The sequence below is a fragment of the Muntiacus reevesi genome, chromosome 19 (genome assembly GCF_963930625.1).
Source record: "Muntiacus reevesi chromosome 19, mMunRee1.1, whole genome shotgun sequence".
In the NCBI taxonomy this organism is placed as follows: domain Eukaryota; kingdom Metazoa; phylum Chordata; class Mammalia; order Artiodactyla; family Cervidae; genus Muntiacus; species Muntiacus reevesi.
Window position 1 is genome coordinate 32,069,625 of NC_089267.1, and position 25,460 is coordinate 32,095,084.

A 25,460-nucleotide genomic window follows, 5' to 3' on the forward strand; every position below is an offset into this window, starting at 1 on the left:
CCTTAGTGTAAACTTTGTGATCTGGTAAATCATTAAACAGATGCATCTGCTTCTCAGGTGCATGTGATTTTTCTGTTTACTCAATATTCACATTGGTTTTAAGCCAAAACGTCAAATTTCAGTTAGAAAATTATAGATAAATAATGAATGCCTGCTATGGAAAACACTCTCAAAATATTCATGTTGCATGCCTTCTTTCTTTCACTTTATCATATAGGCCAACAATGCCGATTATCCAAATCATTTTAATGAGTGAAATCGCAAAGTTTCATTAAGGCATGGAAATGAATCTTAGCAGTTTACTTATTTTGTTAATTAAGAAAGTTTTATAATTAACATTTGTATGAGAAGCACAAATTAATGTGTATATTAAAATATGCTTTCCAGTTGTTAGATGTTTACAATATTATTGTACTTTGCACTGACCCTACTCCTCATCTATTTCCCAGATGAACTTCAAGGGAAAATCTTTCATCTTCCTTTGGAATACTCTGTCAAATCGCTCATTTTGCTCCACTGTCAAGTGATGCTTCCAGTCTCCAATGGTACCTAGTGGGATAAACACACGGACAGCCCAGGGTGAGGAGTAGCACTGCTGGGGCAAAAGCGTCCTTCAGTCCACTTTATTATCTTCACAAGGAGATATGTTTTCTGTGGAATTTGATGCCTCACTTTTTCTTATACATGGTTGAGCTAAAAACACACTTAAGACATGGTAGCCCAGAAAATAGAGCTATCATCTACTTCCTTATCTTATACTTTCATTATCCACTACCAGTAATATAGAACTTTCTTAAGAAGGAAAAATAAAGCTAAATATGCAAAGAGATTAGAATATTTAAATATATCTTACAAAGTTCCACACACCATACTTGGCAAACCACATCTATTATATCACATAATGTAGTTCTTAATGATACCCTTCAAAGTAAGTATTTTCTTCATCTTTAAAGTTGCAAAAAAAAAAAAAAGAGAGAGACTCAAAGATTTTTAAGTAGAAGAGAGATCAAGATGGTGAGCAAAAGGAATTGAACTTCACCTCTCCCCAAGAACATATCAAAAATCTACCTTCGTGTGGAAGAATTCTCATTGAAACGTTGCTTCTCACTGATTCTTTCTCACAGAAAGAATTCTACCTAGAAACGGGCAGTCAGACTCCTGGAAAACCAGGACTATCAGAAAGTTACACATGTAGCACATGTATGAAGGGAAGAAGGGTGATCAGGTCAGGACCTCTGACCCTTGGGAGAGACTCGGAGGGAAAGAGAGATCACGTGAGCAGATACGGGGGAGTGAACAGACTGAGCCATGATCTGGGCATCTCAGACTTGGGCTGGTTGGAAAACCACTGGGACAGTTAGAGAGGCTGGAGAACTCTGAGCTCCAGGATTCCAGCATAAAGTAGATAAACAACAAGGATACATTGTATAACACAGGGAATCATAGCAAGTACATTGTAATAATTTATAATGGAGTATAACCTCCAAAAATAGTGAATCACTATGCTGTACATGTATGATTGAGTAGCCATCATAGTCGGAAAAAGAGTCCGAAATGCAGTACTTGGATACAATCTCAAAAACGACAGAATGATCTCTGTTTATTTCCGATGCAAACCATTCAATATTACGGTAATCCAAGTCTATGCCCTGACCAGTAATGCTGAAGAAGCTGAAGTTGAACGGTTCTATGAAGACTTACAAGACCTTCTAGAACTAACACCAAAAAAAAGATGTCTTTTGCATTATAGGGGGCTGGAATGTAAAAGTAGGAAGTCAAGAAATACCTGGAGTAACAGGCAAATTTGGCCTTGGAGTACAGAATGAAGCAGAGCAAAAGCTAATAGAATTTTGCCGAGAGAACGCACTGGTCATAGCAAACACCCTCTTCCAACAACCCAAGAGAAGACTCTACACATGAACATCAGCAGATACTCGACACCGAAATCAGATTGATTATATTTTTGCAGCCAAAGATGGAGGAGCTCTATACAGTCAGCAAAAACAAGACCGGGAGATGACTGTGGCTCAGATCATGAACTCCTTATTGCCAAATTCAGACTAAAATTGAGGAAAGCAGGGAAAACCACTAGATGATTCAGGTATGACCTAAATAAAATCCCTTGTGTTATATAGTGGTAGGGACAAATAGATTCAAGAGATCAGATCTGATAGACAGAGTGCCTGAAGAACTATGGATGGAGGTTCGTGACTTGTACAGGAGACAGGAATCAAGACCATCTCCAAGAAAAAGAAATGCAAAAAGGCAAAATGGCTGTCTGAGGAGGCCGTACAAATAGCTGTGAAAAGAAGAGAAGAGAAAGGCAAAGGAGAAAAGGACAGATATATCCATTTGAATGCAGAGTTCCATAGAATAGCAAGGAGAGATACGAAAGCCTTCTCCCTCAGTGATCAATACAGACAAATAGAGGAAACAATAGAATAGGAAACACTAGAGATCTCTTCAAGAAAATTAGAGATATCAAGCGAATATTTCATGCAAAGATGGGATCGATAAAGGACACAAGTGGTATGGACCTAACAGAAGCAGAAGATATTAAGAAGAGGTGGCAAGAATACACAGAAGAACAAGACAAAAACTCTCTTCATGATCCAGATAATCATGATGGTGTGATCACTCACCTAGAGCCAGACATCCTGGAATGTGAAGTCAAGTGGGCCTTAGAAAACATCACTGTGAACAAAGCTAGTGGAGATGATGGAATTGCAGTTGAGCTATTTCAAATCCTAAAAGATGATGCTGTGAAAGTGCTGTACTCAATATGCCAGCAAAATGGGAAAACTCAGCAGTGGCCACAGGACTGGAAATGGTCAGTTTTTATTCTAATCCCAAAGAAAGGCAATGCCAAAGAATGCTCAAACTACCGCAGAATTGCATTCATCTCACACGCTAGCAAAGTAATGCTCAAAATTCTCCAAGCTAGACTTCAACAGTATGTGAACTATGAACTCCCAAATGTTCAAGTTGGATTTAGAAAAGGAGAGGAACCAGAGATCAAATTGCCAAAATCCGTTGCATCACCGAAAAAGTAAGAGAGTTCCAGAAAAACATGTAGTTCTGTTTTATTGACTATGCCAAAGCCTTTTACTATGTGGATCACAACAAACTGGAAAATCTTAAAAGAGATGAGAATACCAGACCAACTGACCTGTCTCTTGAGAAATCTGTATGCGAGTCAGGAAGCAGCAATTAGAACTAGACGTGGAACAACAGATTGGTTCCAAATTGGGAAGGAGTATATCAAGGCTGTATACTGTCACTCTGCTTATTTAACTTATATGCAGAGTATGTCATGCGGGAATGCTGGACTGGAAGAAGCACAAGTTGGAATCAAGATTGCTGGGAGAAATATCAATAACCTCAGATACGCAGATGACACAACGCTTATGGCAGATAGCAAAGAAGCACTAAAGATCCTCTTGAAAGTGAAAGAGAAGAGTGAAAAAGTTGGCTTCCAACTCAACATTCAGAAAACTAAGATCATGGCATCTGGTCCCATCACTTCATGGCAAATAGATGGGGAAACAGTGGAAACAGTGTCAGACTTTATTTTTTTGGGCTCCAAAATCACTTCACGTCGTGAGTGCAACCATAAAATTAAAAGATACTTGCTCCTTGAAAGAAAAGTTATGACCAGCCTAGACAGCATATTAAAAAGCAGAGACATTACTTTGTCAACAAAGGTCCATCTAGTTGGACTATAAAGAAAGCTGAGAGCCAAAGAATTGATGCTTTTGAACTGTGGTGTTGGAGAAGACTCTTGAGAGTCCCTTGTATGGCACAGAGATCTATCCAGTCCATCCTAAAGGAAATCAGTCCTGAATATTCATTGGAAGAACTGATGTTGAAGCTGAAACTTCAATACTTTGGCCACCTGATGCAAAGAACCAATTCATTACAAAAGACCCTGATGCTGGGAAAGATGAAGGCGGGAGGAGAAGGGGATGGCAGAGAATGAGATGATTGGATGGCATCACTGACTCAATGGACAGGGGGTCTGAGTAAACTCCAGAAGTTGCTGATGGACAGGAAAGCCTGGCATGGGCAGTCTGTGGGTCACAAAGAGTCAGACACAACTGAGCAACTGAACTGAACTATGCTGTACAACTGAAACTAATATAATATTGTAAATAAACTGTATCCCGCCTGCCAGTGTAGGAGACACACAGACTGGGGTTTGATCCCTGGGTCAGCAAGATCCCCTGGAGGAGGGCATGGCAAGCCACTCTAGTATTTTTGCCTGGAGCATCCCATGGAAAGAGGAACCATTACAAATAGATTTTCAAGTCATAAATTCAAGGAACAGAGGGTGCCAAGGGCTGTCATTAATACAAAAGTTTCACTTGATGGAAGTTTGAAACCAACATTAATTCAATTATGTAATAAAGATGAATAAACTGTCATCTTTAGTTATCAGAATTTATTTTGTAAATATTATGGTCATTTGGCAGTAAGTTAGTTACATGGGTATGAGAAATACTTTATATCAGATCTAGTTGAGCAACGAGAAGTGAAAATTGATAATAAATGGGACAAAGAGGAAGCAATGACTTTCTAAAATATTGGTATCCATGGTAATTTTAATAAGATCTTTACATAATTAAAATTTAATCAGTGTCTATTGTCTTAGTGCTCTAATGAATATATTAGGATAAAATATGAGTCTAGTGATGTAGATAAGTGCAAATTATGTTTTAGAATAATGTACATTAAAAAGATGAAATGAAAAAATTGAAATTAAGGAGTATCAGGAGAAAATATATTTATTCTTAGCAACCCCTGGTAACTTAATGGAGCATTAAAAAAAATTATTCATATTGTTAGATGATAGAATTCATAGCAGATTGGGTTAATGAGGTATTAATCCACTTTTTACAATGAAGAATAATGAACTTGAGGGGAAAGTAATGATATAAAAATCCTTCTCAAAACAAAATACATATTAACCTTCTGTCTAGAATGTTCTAAAGAGCAATAAGGTAAACCAAGAATTGGAGCTCTCCTGGACACATATCTTTTGCCTTTCGGTAAGACTTTTAAACAAATTTTAAAAATTAGGGTCATATGGTCTAGAAAGAAGGAACCTAATATTTATTAGTCAGGTACTGAAGTTGTGTTCTGTTTCCTGGGATAATTTTCAGGTTCATCTTAGTTAGGATCATTGATTCTCTGTTTGGCTTCAGTGGTGATTCTTGGAGAGACATGTTGCAGGCCACTTTTAACTTAATCTAGCAGCCAAGGACTCAAGACAAGTCTCAACACTTTTGCTTCTATTACTCACTTAACCCACCTTTGCGCAGGAAGTGTCCCTCGTTTGTTCTCGTCCCGACTTCATTTTTCAGAATACTATCATAATTAGCTTGAGGATCAAGCTTCATGTTCTGAAATGTAGCCTGATTCACAACAGCATCCAGATCCTCTTCACTCAGTTCTTTCTCAAGAAAACTGCTGATTTTCAGCACAGAACTTCTGAGATCCTGAAAGAATCGTATGAGAAACTGTTCATTCTATAAGGAACACCTGAGTTATAGCCCACCATCTTTACCACATTTTAGAAAACTGAGAGTGCTTGGGCTTTTTCTAAGTCCAAAGTTTGGCTAAAATCTGTAACATTCAATCTTTTAAACTGAGTGATGATGTCAGCTTTGTTAGTTTCCTATCATTTGATTTTATAAGGAGAGCTCAACTTCAGTCACTCATTCAAGCAACACTTTGAGACTTATTATGTACACTTCAGAGGGCTCCCCAGGTGACCCCAGTGGCAAAGAACCTGCCTGCCAGTGCCGGAGACGTGTGAGACAGGGGTTCGACCCCTGGGTCGGGAAGATCCCCTGGAGGAGGGCATGGCAACCCTCTCAGGTATTCTTGTCTGGAGAATCCCATAGACAGAGGAGCCTGGTGGGCTATAGCCCAGAGGGTTGCAAAGAGTCCGACACGACTGAGGTGATGGCGTGCACACATGCATGCATTTCAGAAATGACCAAGTTCTGCAGTGTGTTATCAGGTCAGACTATTCCTCTGTGTTTGTCGTGTGTGTGCCCAGCCTCTCAGTCATGTCCAACTCTTTGCAACCCCATGGATTGCAACCCACCTGCTCCTCTGTTCATGGGATTTTCCAGACAAGAATAGCAGAGTGGGTTGCCATTACCTACTTCAGGGGATCTTCCTGACACAGGGATCAAAATCGCGTATCTTGCTTCTCTTGCATTGGCAGCGAGATTCTCTATTGCTGTCACCAACTGGGAAGCCCCCGGGAGTCCATAATTCATAAGTGAATGAATAAAGCAACTAACTGAATACAAAGAAAAACCTATTTTGATGGCTTTCCTGGTGACTTCTACTTAATATTTAACAAAGTACTAACACCAGTTCTCTTCATATTCTTCCAAAAAATTGAAGAGTATGAAAGATTTCCAAAAGCATTCATTTAAGCAAGAATTACTTTGGTACAAAAGCCAGAAAAACGGTGTAAGAAAAAGCTAAAGACCAAAATCACTTATGAAACATAGGGTGCAAAATTCCTCAACAAATTAATAATAAATTCAACAACATATTTAAAAGATTAAAAACCATAATAAAATTGTATTTACTCCTGGCATGCAGGATAGTTCAAACTAAGAAAATTCTTTAGTGTAATATCACATAAACAGAATGAAGGGAAAGACCACATGATCACATCACTTATTGCAAAAATAGCATTTGACAATATCCAACAAGTTTTCATGATTCAAAAACACTCAACAAATGAAGAATTAAAGGAAACTATCTCAACAAGAAAAAGCTCTATATAAAGTACCTACTGCTAACATCACACTTAATGGTGAAAGACTCAAAGATTTTCTACTAAATCAGGAACAAGGCAAAGATGCTCATTCTGTCCACTTCAACACTTCTCCCCACTTTTCAACATAGTACTGGATGTCCTAGCCAGAACAGTTAGGAAAAAATAAACAAATATTAATAAAAGGCATCTAAATTGGAAAGGAAAATTGTTCACAAGAACATGATTTCATACCTAGAAAAATCCTAAAGATTCTACACACACACACACACAAAACCTTGCTAGAACTAATAAACAATTTGAGCAAAGTTGCAGGATACAAAGCCAACATGCAAAACTCATATTTCTATACACTAACAATGAACAATCCAAAAGCTAAAAGTGAAAGTGAAGTTGCTCAGTTCGACTCTTTGCAACCCCATGAACTGTAGCCTACCAGGCTCCTCTGTCCATGGGATTTTCCAGGCAATAATACTGGGGTGGGTTTCCATTTTCTTCGCCAAAAGGCTAAATTATAGCAAAATAATTCTAATTTCAATTGTTTCAAAATTGATAAGATACTAGGAATAAGCTTAATCAATGTGATGAAATATTTGTGTTCTGGAAAATATTTTAGAAAGTTGACTAGAACAACATCTCATGGTCATGAACTGGAAAATTTAATAATGTCAAGATGTTAATACCACCAAAAGTGATTCACAGATTCAGTGCAATCCCTATCAATATCCCAATGATATTTTTACACAGTGAAAAATTCATTGTAAAATTCAAATGGAATCTCAAGGGGTATTAGATATCCAATAGAGTCTTGAATGAGAATATCACATATAAAGGCATTAGACTTCCTCTTTCAAAGTCCTCAAAAAATTAAAGTCCATATCCAGCAAGTCCACTTGTGGGCATACATGCAAAAGAAATGAAGATGAGGAACAGATATATGTACTCTCATGGGAATAGCATTATTTACAATTGCCAGGAAGTGGAAGTCATCCATGTCTCTGTCAATGGATGAATGTATAAACAAAATACATAGATGCAATGAAACATCATTCACCCTTCAAAAGAAAGGCAATTCTGATATATTTTACTATATGAATAAATTAGTAGATCCCAATTCATGAATAGAAATGAAGACCTTGGTGATTAAGTTTACTCATATATTATAGGCAGAAGAATAGAGAGACAGTGATATGGGAATAGGGGCAGAAAAGAAGTAGTTATATAAATAAGGATAGCAGTTACTGCCCCCAAATAACCACTATCCTTATTTATATAACTACTTCTTTGATTTTACTTATAATTTTATAATTTAGTTATGAATCTCCAAACAACATAGCTACTTCTGCCTTCATTTAAGCTACATACTTCGATACACTTCACGAGTATCTAGAAAATGTTTCAACATTTTCTACAGTTGTATAGACATTATATAGTTAAGAATACCACCTTCAGCTCTGTGAGAAATCTTCAAAGTGCTTTGTGATAATCTATATGGACTTGTCAATTCCAATCAAAGAATAGACATAAATTGTATTAGCTCAAATTATCAAAAAATATTCAAGGGGAGTAATAGACAAACAAGACCTCAAAATCTGCATCAATAGTGATGGTACATAATTGCTTGAGCTACATAGGGATTCTATTTTAGAAAGGGCTTTAAAGCAGAAACTTGAGCTGACCAAATCTATTTTCCTGGAGAGAGAAAGTTAAGAGTTTCTCCCCAAGATATGGTGAAAAAAATATATGTTTGAAAGGCTGATGAAAAAACTAGAGCAAAAATATATAAACAATGGGCAGTTTGGTGGAAGGTAAGATAAAATTGATACCTGGTGACAGTATACTGATGACAGAGCAGACAAATACTCCAGGATTTTGCATAGCTTACTCAGTGTCTTCTATATCCACATTTTCAGCAAAATCTGTTGTTTATGAATATATTTTTGTGATCACATTCTTATGGAACAGCTCAAATATAAAAATAAGGAAGGGAACACATTTGCATTTTAAGATGATAACACGGATTGAAGAAGAGAGAATAAATGGAGATGGGCTGAGAACTGCAAATAGACAAATCAGTTAGATGAGTTGCTACAGAAGCTAAGCAAAGATAATGGTGATCTGGACCATGGAAGGGGCTATATAGGTTGATATGTTTGCATTTTCCACAAAGGAATCAGAGACAGAATTCAGACATTAACTAACTAGTGAAATTAAGAGGCAAGGGAGAAGGATATATCAAGCATGAAGGCTAGTTTCTGACTTTGATCATGAGATAAAGTATATTTCATGAGAGAACAGGCAACTTCTGTTGGGAGATGATAATTCTACTGGGGGCAGGATTTTTTGGAAGTTCAAATATTAGCTATAAAAATAGGTATATAGAAGACAGTTGCAATATATTAATATATGTGTCTGTGCCAGTGTTACACATCTGGGATTCATCAATTTAACCCCAACCCCTCCAACCCAGTTTACTCTGCTGCACTCTAGACTTCACATAATTAGATTTGATGGATATTTTAAACTTTCATTTTCACTTGACTTCTCAGCCCTGACAGGTTAAAAAGTCTTAAAAAGGTTTCTTGACACACCTGCTTGGCTTCTGTCAGCACACACAACTTTTTTCTCCCTTCCTCTCTGAGAGTTCCTTTTCAGTGTCCTTCATGGGCTCACCCTTTCTACCCAAAAGTTATGTTTTAAATTCTCTCAGAAATAGTACTCGTCCCCCTTGTTTTTCTCCCATACACTCTCTTTCTTTGTTTCTCTTTTCCTCCTCTTTTTCTGACCTTTTCCTCTTCACTCTCAATTTTAAGCATAATCATGATTTCAACTATAGTCTATATAGTGATGTCCAAATTAATATCATCGATAATTTTAGAGCAAACCTCTTTGAAATGTATGTTCCCCTAATTTTCAAATATCTTCTTGGATACTTCTAAATCATCTTAAACTCCATGTCAAAACAAATCTCAATCTTCTCTTAGCTTTACCCTGGTTCAGTGTTCCTTAAACAGTAAATTAATTACATCATTGTCAACACAGGTATATGAGCCAGAATATAGAAAGCATCTTAATATTTCTCCCTTTTTCTTTTTTCCTGTATATAATCCCTTTCCTTTTGACTGTAAACATATGTGTTAAAACTCCGCAGTTTCTCCAGTCTCAGAGTGACCATTCAAACCCAAAGCATCACTGGTGTTCAGTGGGTTATCACACTAGTTCTAACTAATTTGCCTGTATTCACTACCATCTTTTTCAATCCACAACAGGGAATGATATTCTAAAAATATTAATTGCATTACATAACACTCCTTTTTGTGATTCTTAAAAGACTTCTTACTGCCTTTAAGGTGAAACAAATCATCATCATTTATTACAGTCTTTCAGCAGCTTGACTCTTACTGACTTCTCAATCTTTTAATACTTTCACTTTGCCTGTTCTTCTTCCTTCATTTTTCATCCACTTTAATGCGTCAGAAAATTTGCACATTCTCTGGCTTCCTTTTTCCGCCTCTCTTTTTTGTTGATACATATTTATTAGCTTTTTATTAGCAGTTTTCAGGTTACTTTTTTTCAGAAAACACTGCCTATCACCTTTGATGATACCAGATCCTCTTCTATATACTTCTATGAAATCGGCGGTTTTTCTTAATATTACTTATCATAGTTTTTAATTATTTATATTTGCTTGGGAATACCTGTCTTTCCTGTTAGATGACAAACTGTGCAAATAAAAGGTTCACTTCTCTTTTTCTCATAATTTACTGTCTGTCACATTTTAGGCATTCAATAATTTTTGATGAAATGAGTGAAGAAATGATGTCTTAGTGAATGAACATATCAATCACAGATTACAAAATAGTGAACTTAAACGTGTTCTATTTGGTTTATGCAATATTTTAAGACACCTTTAATTGAATGACAAAGAATAAACATTATGAGATTATGCAGAAAGGCTGGTTTCAAATTTTTCTTAAAAAAAAAAACAGGAAGCGCTTGCATCACAGAGCACACATTCACCTCAGTTAATTAGCCCTATTTTAGTAGCTCTTCACCTCTGTGATGCCTACTGCCCTTTCTCTATTTTAAAGTATGAGTGCTCTACACAGTTGAGTATGCCTTTATTGTGACAGATGGTTATATGAAGAGGAGTCAAAAATGAGGAGTGGGTACAGTGAGAAGAGACCATCGAAGGCCAGTAATGAATGAGCAGCAGAAAATTAAACCCCTTCCCTCCAAGAAAAAAATAACCCTGAAAAGTAGATAGATACTGTCAACTACAAATTGACACTTGCCATCTACTTCTACAAGGATTAAATCATGAGCTGTTGCAGCTGCTGACCTTCAACACCCCCTGAAAGGAGTTCAGTTGGAGACCAGAAATGAGGCACTCATTTCTGGCAGGATAGGTCTTCAGGTAGTTAGATATTTTCAGGAGCTGATTTTATGAGCCCAGTTCTTATATCTTTTCATATCTAGAAAACCACTAAAAATCCTGCATGATGACGACTGTTCCCGTGGATAGAAAAAGCTCCACAAGACTAGAAGAAACCTTCTGGGAAAACATGTGCTCGATTGCATGTATCCCCCTTCACCAAAATCACACATATACCAACCTTCCCTCCTGAGTCTTTGGAGCAGTTTCTCAGAGCTGTCTGAGGTGCTGTCTTCTGGGCTGCAGCCCTCATTTTGCCCCAAATAAAACTTAACTCACAGCTTTTACATAGTGCATTTTTTAAGTCAACCACAAAAAGATAAGTAGGAGAATGTGGTTCATTGAAACCTTTTAAGAAGGAATTTCTAAGAAGGAATTTAAAAATAACTTTCTTCTCTTACCTTCTTCATCTCCTCATACATCATGAACAGGATATTGAAGTCATGTCTATGCTCATACCAGCCTCTGATGTGATCAAACCAAAGGCTTCCTATCACTGTGAGAAAATTAATAAGTTAGCAGGTAAAGATGTCACACTTATTATTTAACAAGCTATAGTCTGTCTTTTCTGTTCAAGAATCCTCAAAAGGCAAACCAAGCTCCAAACCACAGGACATCTATGCTATCTTTTAAAAAGTGGAGTTGTGGGAAACAGTTGCACCATTTTAATAGAAAACTGCTTTTGCAAGTTATTCTATTTTTGTAGGAAAGCAGCAATGGAGAGAAAAAAGAATCTTGAAGAACTAAATTCTTAGGTAAGAACTAAGATTAGTTAAGAAGTAAGATTTTGTTAAGATCACTCCCTTCCTTCTTCTGCCTCCTTCACCTGAAAACATACATTTTTATTTTTCCTATTATTGTCGATTTAAAGATCTGTGGATAACAACTTTATTTACCTACAAACCAGCACATGAATATAAACTTCTAATGTGAGAAATCCCGCTTCCCACATTCCACAAATCGCTTGCATCAATCTATCTTTCTCAGTGCTGGAACGAGAATCCCACAGCTGCCGGATCAGGTCTACCCCAGGACCATCACAGAGCACAAAACAACACCTAGATTAGCTACTCTGGAATGAGCTTTGGATCTAGACCTTTTCTGGTTCTATTATTCCCTGGTCAAAGATTCTCTTATATACTGTATAGCCTTGACAATTCTCAGTATAGGTGGTCCTAGTTAAAAAAAAAAAAAAAAACCTATAGGGTGGCATGTAGATAGCCAATACCAACCACTTGTGTATATTGAGCATATTATGATTAGCCTTCTCTTCTCACTAAATATGTTCTCTTGGTTTGAGAATTTGGCTAAATGACAACACGGCCTCATAAACATGTTGCTTGATAAATAAATTCATAGTTACCTTTTCCATCTAGAAACTTTTCCATGAAATGTCCTATGCTACTTGAAGCTTCTAATTTAATCACCAAATTAGAAAAATGAAAAAATGAGGTCAAAACATCCTTGGGGTTCCTGTAGATGTAAATTATCTGCAGAGGGAATAATGAACAATTTGAACAATTCTGGGTTATCTTTACAGATTTTTTAATACCTACTTACTATTTCATTATATGAATGCAAAGTAATTTATTTTATCCAGGCTACTACTGACAGAAACTAACTTGTTCTCAAGGTTTTTTCTATCAAAAGGATCATGGGAATAAAATCTTTATTCTTATGAATTTTCACTTGTTTGCGCATATAGGACTAATTTCTAAAACTGAAATTATTTATTGTAAGGTTGATTAAGTTTGCAAATTACCTTCTGTAAAAGAGGTTCCATTTACCCTCTGTGAGCATTAAGTGATATTTGATATACAGTGATATTTGATATACAATGTAGCATTGAAGATCAGTGAGAAAAGGAAAATCTACTTAACAGATGATGTTGGGTAAATAATAATCCGTGTTTAAAAAATGGATTCTACTTCACACAATGTATAGAAACATATTTACAAAAGGATAAACGATTTAACTTTGAAAGCAAATTTTTAGAGTCTAAAAAGATAAAGAACGTATTACTGACCTTGTGTAAAGAAACTATTTTTCAAACAGGAAAATATTCCCATTCAGAAATACATATAAATGGATCAATCAGACTCCATTAAAATAAGAATGCTGTTCATCAAAATGTACCAAAGCTTTACAAAAAGCAAGAAAATATAAGTGCAGCACAGATGCCAAGAATAGATTAGTATCCAGAATTATGTTCAAACTATCATACAATTGCATTCACTTCACATGCTACCAAGGTAATGCTCAAAATCCTGCAATTAGGCTTCAGCAGTATGTGAACCAAGAACTTCCAGATGTACAAGCTGGATTCAGAAAAGGCAGAGAGCATACATGGAACAATGGATTGTTCAAAATTGAAAAGGAGTACATCAAGGCTGTGTGTTGTTACCCTGCTTATTTAACCTCTATGCAGAGTGCTTGTGTGCTAAGTCACTTCAATCATGTCTGTCTCACTGCAACCCACGGACTGTAGCCCACCAGACTCCTCTGTTCATGGGATTCTCCAGCGGGTTGTGAGCCCTCCTCCAGGGGATTGTCCCGACTCAGGGATCGAACTCACTTTTCTTATGTCTCCTGCATTGGCAGGTGGGTTCTTTACCACTAGCGCTACCTAGGAAGCCCTCTATGCAGAGTACATCATACAAAATGCTGGGCTGGATGAATCACAAACTGGAATCAAGATTGCTGGGAGAAATATCAACAACTTCAAATATGCAGATGATACCACTCTAACGGCAGCAAGCAAAGAGGAACTAAAGAGCCTTCTTGATGAGGGTGAAAGAGGAGAGTGAAAATGCTAACTTAAAACTCAACATTCAAAAACTAAAATCATGACATCTAGTCCCATCACTTCACAGCAAATAGTGGGGAAGAAGTGCAAACAGTGACAGATCTTATTTTCTTGGGCTCCAGAATCACTGTGGATGATGACTGCAGCCACAAAATTAAAAGATGCTTGCTCCTTGGAAGGAAAGCTATGACAAACCTAGACAGTGTAGAAAGCAGAGAGTTCACTTTGCTGACAAAGTTCCATATAGTCAAAGCTATGTTTTTCCCAATAGTCATGTATGGATGGGAGAGTTGGGCCATAAAGAAGGCTGAGCACCAAAGAATTGATGCTTTCCAATTGTGGTGCTGGAGAAGACCCTTGAGAGTCCCTTGGACTGCAAGGAGATCAAGCCAATCATTTCTAGAGGAAATCAACTCTGAACTCATCAGAAGCACTGATGCTGAAACTGAAGGGACAATATGTTGGCCACTTGATGCAAAGAGCCTACTCATTGTGAAAGACCCCGATACTGAGAAAGATTCAAGGAAAAAAGAGGAAGGAAACGACAGGGGAGAAGATGATTGGCCAGCATCACCGACTCAATGGACATGAGTTTGAGTAACTTCCAGGAGATAGTGAAGGACAGAGAAGCCTGGCATGCTGCAGTCCATGGGGTCCCACAGAGTCGGACATGACTTATAGACTGAACAACAACAACAACAAAATAAAACAGAAGATACGAATACAAATCTCTATGAAAAAGGTAACATAAAAATACTGACAAAAATGATAATAATTTCACTGAATAAGAAATAACTGTGGGCAATAAAGTTTTCAAAACCTGCTTAATTTCATTATTGATTAAATAAATGGAAATTAAGATCCATTTTAGATAGCATCTTATAATCACCAAATTGATAAAATTAGGAAATCCAATAGAAAAAAAATACTAAAAGAAAAATAAAAACTCATATTTTGTAGTTTTCACTGTTTATCCTGCAATAACTTTGTTTGAGAAAAATAGCGTCATTTTATGAAGTTGAATATTTTTGTCCTTTGTGGCTTTGCAATTCTATTCTTGGGTGCTTAGGGAAGTTCATGCTGACGTGCACCACAGGACATGCTCAAAAATGTAATGTAACATGGCAAGCTCTAATAACAGAATAATGGAATAACCTAAGTATTCAATGAAGGAAAAGTGTGAGTCTCATAGAATTACTTACATAACATACAAAATTATACAGCAGTCAAAAATAATATTGAAAATAAAGAACAAGAAAAGACATGTCAAAATCTCAGGGAAAGGGAAAACAATTGATAATATATAGCTAAGTAGAAGTTAAAGCCAAATATTTTAATAGGATGATAAAAAAATTGGTTCTAATGACTAACAGAATAGGAATCTGTATACTGCATTAATAGAAAAATGTTAATAGCACAATGTCTAGAAACTCTGTAAAGATTTCAATTTAGTAACAATCATGAAAATTTACACACTTATCTTCAGACATAAGCATAAAGGATTAACATAATAAATTTATAATATTATTTAGAAAAATTTATTTTATATGTTTGTGTTAGTATCCCAAGGTAGTTCAGATGATAAAGAATCTGCCTGCAAGGCAAGAGACCTGGGTTTGATCCCTAGGCCAGGAAGATCCCCTGGACAAGGAATGGCTACCCATTCTAGTATTCATGCCTGGAGAATTCCAGGAACAGAGGAGCCTGGCACGCTACAGTCCATGAGGCCACAAAGAGTTGGACACAGCTGAATGACTAACACTTTCAATTTCTGGTGCCCCAAGCAGAGAATATACATTATTTTCTCATGTAGTCATGGAATGTATTGAAAAATTGATCTACATGTAATTGGCCATAAAACTTCTTAATGAATTTCAAAACTTAGAATTCTTACTATACCATTACCTGATTCCATAATTACTCTTCCATAATATTAATTATCAACACTGAAAAACAATTTTAGTTTTATAAATATTTATAAACCTTTTATTTGAAAATAAAAATTCTTCAGAATAATTTGAACCAATGAGAAAATAAAAATGAAAAGATAGGTTACTTTGATGCTAACAACATTATACCCATAGCAATGCTGAAATTGATATTCATCATTTTAAAATGTCCATATTTAACAAATAAATATTGGATACCACATGACAAAAATATGTTCAAACAAAATATGAGAAAAAGTTAAAATCAAAGCAAAAATCAATGAAGTGGAGAATATTAAATTATGTTTAAAACTTTTAGTTCTTTACAGCAAAAAAAAGAAATATAATAAGAAAATGTCCATAGTCTGAAAAAAGTACAAAGGAAAGAACCTAAAAATTTTCACTGTTATTAATGAATGATAAGATGTAACCATAGAATTAGATAAATATTCATTAGTTTATGAAAGTATATGCTGCAGTTTTTTCCAAGTTTTGAAATATAGATGAAAGGATGATAATTTATTTTGAAAGTAAAATTATACTAATGATTTAGGGGAAGGTAAATAAATAAATTAAACTGAAAAAGGGAAAATGCTTTAGAACTATAGAGCTATCAGTATGAGACATATTGTAGTGGAATTTAATTAAATCTTCAAAATATTCTTCTTATTTGTAATTTTAAAATACTTGAAAAACTAACCAAATTTTAAAAGCTTCAAAATTTGTCTTACAAACTGACTTATAGTGATATTAAAATCAAATATCTTTCAATATCATAGAAAACTGTCTATTTTAAAAATAATTACAGAAAAAATTTCCTGAAAAAATAAATAAAACTCTTCTAGCAGAATGTTAATAAAATACAATAATATAAAAATGTAAGATTTATCTCAGAAATAAAATATTAGTAAATATCTAATCAGTTACTTTTTGCTTTAGTTTAAAGGTGGGAAAGAGGGAATGTTGTACCTATAGGGTGCCAAAAAAGGACTTTTAAGTGATTAGAACTGTTTGAAGAACAAAATTCAAATTTCAAGAGTACTGAGAAAGGGGGGGAAAGTATTCCTCAGCATTGTGTACCTCAAAATCATTGCAACAGAAAACAAAATCAAGAAAAGTATACTAAAAAATGTCAGTCAAGGACATAATATTTCTCATCACCTCAATATGCTATTTTTCTTCTACAGATTTTTAAGTCCTGAAACAGAAAAGAAGGAAGTGCAAATATTGAAAAGCAGAGAAACATAGAATATATCATGATTTTAAAATAAAATGTATTTCAGAGAATATAGGGCAAATTAATAAAACAAATGAAGAGATTTGTGGAGCCAAATATAATAGTGTAACCAGATCAGTATCATTTACTTTATAACAGTAATAGCTAAATAGAGAAGGCAATAATGAAAACCAATTAATTACTTATGTAAAATTTAAACCAAAAACTGGTAATCCAGGGAAAAAAATATAGGAAGCATACAAAGAGCATCACAACACTCGTGGTGGACAGAAATGTTGTTTTTGTTTAGTTGCTGAGTCATGTCCGGGCACTTTTGCGATCCGAGGGATTGCAGCCTGCCAGGCTTCTCTGTCCATGGGGATTCTCCAGGCAAGAATACTGGAGAGGTTTGTCATTTCCTTCTCCAAGGGATCTTCCCAACCCAGGTATATAACCCTCATCTGCTACTTCGCTGATAGATTCTCTACCACTGAGCTGCCTGGGAAGCCCAGACATCTGATAAATAAAGAGCAATAGAATATTGCTGGATGGAAAACAGCAGTTGTTGGAAAAGAGCAATGATAATGATTTTCTCAGACTTAATCTTATTTTATTAATGCTAATCAGTATCTAAATATTATTGGGAAATTAACATATTAAAGAATATACTTCATGGGATTGTCCTTATCAGTTACATCATTCAAAACAGTGAAGAATGGGCACATATTAAATATATCTATTAATTTTTGGAATGAGGAATGAATAATCAGAGGATGGAAATATAGAAATAGTATATCAAAATGTAGACTTGAAAACAGTAGGGAAAGACTAAATGCTAAAAGCATATTGGATCAATTGGCCAATCCCATTGCAATTATTATGCAATAAGCATATTTTAAATCACCTGTGATATCCAATATAATTTATAATTAAATATAAAAAATAAAAACAGGAAAACTGGAAAGTATTTACACAATCTTTCTGGCTGGGAAGTGTTTATTAACAAAACTCAACAGCAAGATACTATGAAGGAAAGATTGTTAAGTTGGTTACATGAAATTAAAATCATTCAACAAGTTTAAAAGGTAAACTCTTAAAGTGGAACAATTTTTACCCCATATAGATGCTTCAAGCAAACAGTAAATAAAGACAAATTTTAAGAAAGATAGGCAAAGGATATGAAGGATATTTCAAGGCCTAGAAATAAACAGAAAGGGGCTCAAATTTATTTTTAAAAAAAAGGACTACAGTTACTCAAGAATAAGATCGTTCTTACCTAACACATTAGCAAAGATTTATAATTTCATTCTTTGATGAGTGTGTAAAGAAAAAAATATTCTTATATACTATTTGATGAAGTGTCAGTGATAGATTTTATAAGACAAGTAGATAATACCTACCAACATTTAAAAATTTGGGCATCTAAAGCTGAAATTTTCACTTTTAGGGAAACACTTCATCAGAACAAAAAAAGTGTGAAGATCTATAAAACTGCTTATTGCAATACGGTACAGACATTTTCTAAAACTTAACCTTTTTGTCAATTCACAATCATATATACTGTATATATAGTCATAGAATAAAATCCTACTAAATTGTTAAAGACAAAAGAATTTTATGTGATGGCAAAATAATTTTTGCTATATGTTTTGTAATTACACAGCAAACAATGTGTGTGAGATCCCAATCCATGTATATAGTTACAATTTCAAATACAGCTTTAATGTGTTAAGTAATATTTTTATTTGGTGGGGTGTAGCAGGTACCAGGGCTTCCCTGGTAGATCAGGTGGTAAAGAATCGACCTGCAGTACAGGAGACCCTGGTTTGATTCCTGGGTCAGAAAAGTCCCCTGGAGAAGGGATAGGCTTCTCCAGCATTCATGGGCTTCCCTGTTGGTTCAGACTCTAAAGAATCCACCTGCAACATGGGAGACCTGGGTTCACTCTCTGGATTGGGAAGATCCCCTGGAGGAGAGCTTGGCAACCCACTCACTCCAGTGTTCTTGCCTGGAGAATCCCCATGGACAGGAGAATCTGATGGAATACAGTCCATGGGGTTGTGAAGAGTCAGACAGGACTGAGCGACTAAGAACAATATCAGAAAGATTATCATCATCACATTAGAAGGAATGTGAATGAGTGGGTTTGGGAGGACATTATGTAAAGAAACTATCTTTGTTTGTTTAAAAGGTTCATGAGCTATTTGTGTGACATACTTTAGTTTTTTTGTTCTTGAGACCTTTTGGTGCTAAATAGTACGGGAGGTGCGAGGTAAACAGGCGAGGGGATGGTCTCTTCTCATAGTCTATTTTGTGTAGATTGTATTCCAGGAAGGGGATTCTGTCAATTGTTTCCACAATTTCAGTTCTATTACGATGTCCCTCATAGTAAATCAAGCTTAATATCTGCTGAGTCCAGATGGTACCTGTAAAAATATATATCTTGTTTTCAACCTTGAATTAATTTTGAACAATAAATGTCAATAATCATGCCACCCATCTCAAAATTATTTGGAGCTTTTTCTTTCTTTTTACCACCCGAAAGATGTCAGTGAATTCATCCAAGTGTTCCGTTTGTTTGTGTCTTACATTAAAATTATTAGAGATGTTATCAAGGGCTTTTACTTCCTTTTTCACTCTGAAGAGCTGTGGGGGTTCTGATTCCATAATAGTAGTGAAACAGATTCATCCTTCGGCTCTTTCTGTTTCCTCTATTTCAAGTAAAGTCTGTTTCCAAAATTTTCTCTGACTAACTCTGTTTCCCTTTCCTTCATCTCTTATCTTTTTTTAAAAATTAATATATTTATTCTAATTGGAGGCTAGTTACTTTACAATATTGTAGTGGTTTTTGCCATACACTGACATGAGTCAGCCATGTGTGCACATGTGTCCCCCATCCTGAGCCCCCTCTCCCGCCTGCCTCCCCATCCTACCCCTCAGGGTTGCCCCAGTGCACAATTTGAGGGCTCTTTTCAAGCATGGAACTTGGACTGGTCATCTGTTTCACATATGGTAATATACATGTTTCAATGCTATTCACTCAAAGCATCCCACCGTCGCCTTCTCCCACAGAGCCAAAGAGTCTGTCCTTTATATCTGTATCTCTTTTGCTGTCTTGCATATAGAAGCCTTGTCATTTAAAAGAATAGACGAATTAAGAGCTCAAGACCTCTTTCATTTTTTTTGCTTACTTATTATTTCTTGACAAAATACTTGGGGAAAAATTAACGATAAAGGAAAAACTAGATATAGACTTCAGTGTTTGAACTAAAGCTAGAGATGCCACTGATAACTAAGGGAGGAAAAATAATCACCAATCAGAGGTGTTAATAGTTGGGCAGAGTGGAAGAAACCAGGGGTAAATGGATGTATTACTATTTCAGGGAAGTAAACAAGGTCATGAATTTCAAAGTAGATGGTAAAGGAAAGAGTTGGAGTATTTTCATATAAATCAGGAAAGCTTTTATTTCCATTGACTTAGATTCCAATGTGTCTTTGAGAACATTATTCGCTTCATACAACGTTGCTTCAGTGGCCCCGGTCATCTTATGTTCTCAACAGTGTAACATAAAAAATTGTCTGATATGAAAAATTGTGTTTGACTCTTTAGGACTCCATGGACTGTAGCCCACTGGGCTCCTCTGTCTATGGAATCCTCCAGGCAAGAATACTGGAGTGGGTAGTCATTCTTTTCTGTAGGGGATCTTGCCACCCCCAGAATCAAACCCGGGTCTCCTACATTGAGGGAGATTCTTTACCATCTAAGCTATCAGGGAAGCCCAATATATTTTAAAAAAAAATAAGTTGTAAAAATTTCATGTTGAGGACAATTTGTCCTAGAGAAATTTATTTTCTTGTTATATGGAAAGTGTTAGTTGCTCAACTGTGTCCAACTCTCTGTGACCCTCTGGACTATAGCCCGCCTGGCTCCTCTATTGATGGAATTCTCCATACAAGAATACTGGAGTAGGTTGCCATTTCCTTCTCCAAAGAATTTACCCAACCCAGGGACTGAACCCAGGTATCCTGCATTGCAAGCAGATTCTTTACCATCTGAGCTACTGGGGTTTCTTATTATATGGAAGTACAAAACAATTAGAGAACTTCGAAATCGTGAATTAGTTCTGACTGAGATATGCTCCTAACAAAAATCCTGCTTTTTTTTTTTTCTTTTTTAATGTATTTTTTTCATTTTCAGACCAAGGGCAGCATTTACTAAGTATGTCCTATTGACTTCCTATTTGGTTTCTTCATATGTGCTAACAGAGATGACAATATAAGCATTTTAAATGACCTTATAAGATAGAGATATGAGATTTGTTTAACTTTTCTTCTGATCCTAAATGGTTACCTAATTGTTGGCTGGGCTACTGTCAAAATATGGATAAGTGTACATCTGTCCACACATATTACCAAATCAGAGTGAAGAATGAAACAGGTGGCCATGCCTCAGACTTACCAGATTTGGGGTATGTAATGATGAAGACATCATCATCTCTAATTTCAAAGTCATCTAGATTTTCTAGAAAGTCAATATCAACCAAAGAACGTTCAAAATTATAGCCTTTAAATTTCAATAAATATATGTCTTCATCACCCATAATTATCACCTACAAGTAAAAACAGATAGAATGCAATTAAAATTCTTAGTATTTACAATAATGAATAAGACTTCCTGAATTTTCAATATGGATCAACTTGTTTACCAGAGAAACCAGCTTACATACAGTATATCATTTAATTTTCAGAGGAACCCTTTGTTTCTAGAGATATTGTTATTACCACTGTGTTAAAGATGGGGTAAGGAAGATACTAAGTTAAAGTGCTTGCCTTGAAGGCAATATTATCATGATTTCAAACATTTGGCTCAAGGTGGCCCAGTTACCAGAGCTGCAAGATGTTGAGAGGGCAACAGGCAGAAAGGCCAGGGTCTCCAAACGGAGGAAATAGACTGCAAGTGTCAGACATTTTTAATCTCTCTCTTAAGCAGCAGGAGGAAACCAACTACAATTGTTAGATATTTCCCCCTTCTCTATCCAAATTCAAAAAGGAGTTTCTTTTAAAAAGAGATTTCTTTTAAAATTCTGTGTTGACATAAGGAGGACACCTGGTTCCACCTGAACTTAACTTTTCTCAAACCTTGAGCTAACCAATGCATTTTTCTTATGGAAATGTTTATCTTAAGCTATGTTAATGAACTATCTATTTATCCTAGACTCTGTCTTCAAGTCAGTTCTTGGCTAAGACTCAGAACTAACTTTGACAAACCAGTATGTTTTACTCAAGCAAATGTTCTCTTAAGCCATGTTAATGAGACTGTATTTGCTTGGATACCTGCCTTTCTTCAAGATTCATGGCAATCATTTTATGGTCCAGGACAACTCACACTGTGCCAATGTTATTTCAGAATGCATGTTGTGGGTGAGGGGCCTGGTGCCATTGTCTGAGTTTTGAGACATTTCCTTTTTTTAATTAGCTGACTGCTAATAGCTATAAAACATACTGCTAAAGACTAGCAGGGGGGCACTCTTTCTGCCCCCTTCTGATGTCTGTGTTAGAAGCTTTCTCATACTTTAATAAAACATTATTACACAAAAGTTCTGAGCAATCAAACTTTGTCGCTGGCCCCAGCTTGAATTCTCCTCTGGAGGCCAAGAATCTCAGCGTCTTTCACAGCTCAGCAACAACCTTTCAATTTGATGTCAGATAATTTGGCAACAGAGTCCATGGTCTTAAACATTTTATCATACAGTTTCCTATGATCTTATATGTTTACACTTTACATGCTTTTCATTGTTTTCAAAGTAGACATTTCTTTAATGAATGTACTTTTAACTTCTCTTTTTCTTCTGGAACATGAAGAATCTGCTATGCCTGAAAGAAGCTTTTGAGGTTCTTGGATCTGATATGCTCTTTCAAATGAATTGTGGTATATGTTCTGTGGGAGAAATACCAATTGGATTTACATTGGAAATATTCCTTCATATAGTTGCAAGATACTATTTGGTAATTATTGTATTTTCCAATAGAAGTTTTGTTTTGCTTTTTGAATCAGAATTCTGAAATAAGTCTAAAAAAGAAAATGGCAAAAATTGGAAGCAGTCTAAAGATGCATCTTCAAAAATCATGCCTGCCAAACATTTCTTCATTAGCTCCAAAAGAGAAATCTATTCTATTTTTAAATCTATATCTAAGACTTTACTATTAATAATTATTTTTGTCAGACAGTAAGATTTGCTGATGGGTCTGGGTGAGGAAAGGACAGGGCCCTTGTCCAGTGGCCCTTTATTAGGAAGAAATCTATTCCTAATTTTTAAATAGATGAGGGAATCCAAGAAGTTCTAATAATATTATATTTAGAGCCAGCATATATTTCAGTTATGTACTTTTTAAAAATTTCTGTGCACACCAAGAAAATGAATTTGTTAAAAATTTTGCAAATATCTCTTAATCACAAAGAAACATTTAATCCTTTCAGACAATCTAACTCATTTGATCACTGCTGTTGTTGTTTAGTCACTAAGTGGTATCTGACTCTTGTGACCCAATGGACTATAGCCTGCCAGGCTCCTCTGTCTATGAGGTTTTTCAGGCAAGGATTCTGGAGTGTGTGGCCATTTTCTTCTCCAAGGGATATTCCCATCCCAGGGATTGAACCTGCATCTCCTGCCTTGCATGCAGATTCTTTACACTGAACCACCTGAGAAAGACCACCTTATCATTAAAGGGAGATAAAAGTTAGGCTTAGTTTTCTAAGGAAGAGTATTAGAATCACCTGGGAGTCTGGACAAGCTTTCATATTGTAGGCCGTATTTCAGACTGGCAGAATCAGAATTTCTGGGGAGGATGACTTGGAAATCTGCATTTTAACAAACTAGCCTTTCCAAAAATGACAATCAAAATAATGTTAATTCACTATCTTTGTTTCAATTGATGTTTTATCTCAACTTTCAGAGAAGCCTTTGGGGCATGCTGTTCTGCAATGCAGGAGATGTTTGTTCAAACCATGGGTGGTGAAGATCACCTGGAGAAGAAATGGCAACCCACTCCAGCATTCTTGCCTGGGAAATCCCATAGATAGAGAAGCCTGGTGCATTATAGTCCATGGGGTCACAAAAGAGTGGGACAAGCCTTGGTAAGTAAACAACAGCAACAATTTGCCTCTCAATTGAAGATTCAGTTAGAGTTTTACCAACCTGCTAGTAGTTATCTCTCTCAAGTTGCAGTCCACAGAACCTCAACTAGTGAGGACTGAGAACAGAATAGATGATAACCTGCAAAGAATGGTTTCAATATCTGTAGAGCTATTTTGACATGGCATCACAAAGATGCATGAAAAACCTTGAAGAATTCATACTGTGGAGTGTGGTGTGGCAGCATTTTTTCTGTATAACATGGACAAATGCAGAAGTTCATAAACAGAAACTATAGTTGAAATGCAAGCAAAGATGATAATGAGTCAATATCACAAACCACCTGACACCCCACAATGCCCCAAACAACCACTTAGAAAACACAGATTCCAGACACTGAATGCTAAGAAAAGTTGAAAGCGTATCAGGCAGTCCACACAAACCTTCTGAATACCACTTCTTTGCTATTAATAGTTCAGTCTGTTTTGCACAGCTTTAAGAGAAAATCATGAGTTGTTTGTCACAGATGCAAGAGAAGAGTTGGTTATGGGGTGGATTCATACAGGAATTCAGCATTGGCAAGACTTGTATATACCTTCATGATGAATATAGGAGAAAGTGACAGTAGAGAGAAAGGACATCTTGTTTCTCCTTATTCTTGCACTGAAGTCTAAAATAAAAGGAGAGGGGGAAAAACACAGAAAACTGAGGAGAAAAAATTAAATGTGTTTGGGTGCTGAAAAGAGGGTAAGACTTGAAAGAGCCTAAGTCTACCCTGTTACTACTCACTGTTAGAGGTGAACTGATGAAGCAGGATTCACTCTGATACAGCCTTAGGGGTGTTAGGGATTGACATATTGCTGAGGAAGAAATACTCCTTGCAGAGTTTGATTTGACCAATGAGTAGTGTTCTCGCATGTCGTCTAGTAGCCCAGTGTGGATAAACAGATTAAGATTATGTTGACATTAGGGAAAGGATATCAGGTTTCTCAGAAACAATAAAGTAGTCAAAACTGTGGGGGATATTAAAGAGAAATATATGTAGCCAGTAAGTCATATTTACTTAACTTTGAAAACTGTACAACACACAAAAGGATGTATAATATTTGAAAGGTATAGAAACAACTTTGTTCGGCCTGA

The 25,460-nt window shown here is 35.9% G+C and overlaps 1 protein-coding gene across 1 annotated transcript; it reads right to left on the reverse strand.

Moving 5' to 3' along the window:
- Positions 1 to 427: 427 nt before the first annotated feature.
- Positions 428 to 25,176, reverse strand: LOC136150642 (amine sulfotransferase-like). The gene is given in 8 exon segments (XM_065911306.1): positions 428 to 549; positions 5,312 to 5,498; positions 11,639 to 11,733; positions 12,601 to 12,727; positions 19,405 to 19,613; positions 21,647 to 21,797; positions 25,110 to 25,157; positions 25,159 to 25,176. Coding segments are annotated over 8 exon segments (957 nt in total).
- Between the last annotated feature and the right edge of the window lie 284 nt (positions 25,177 to 25,460).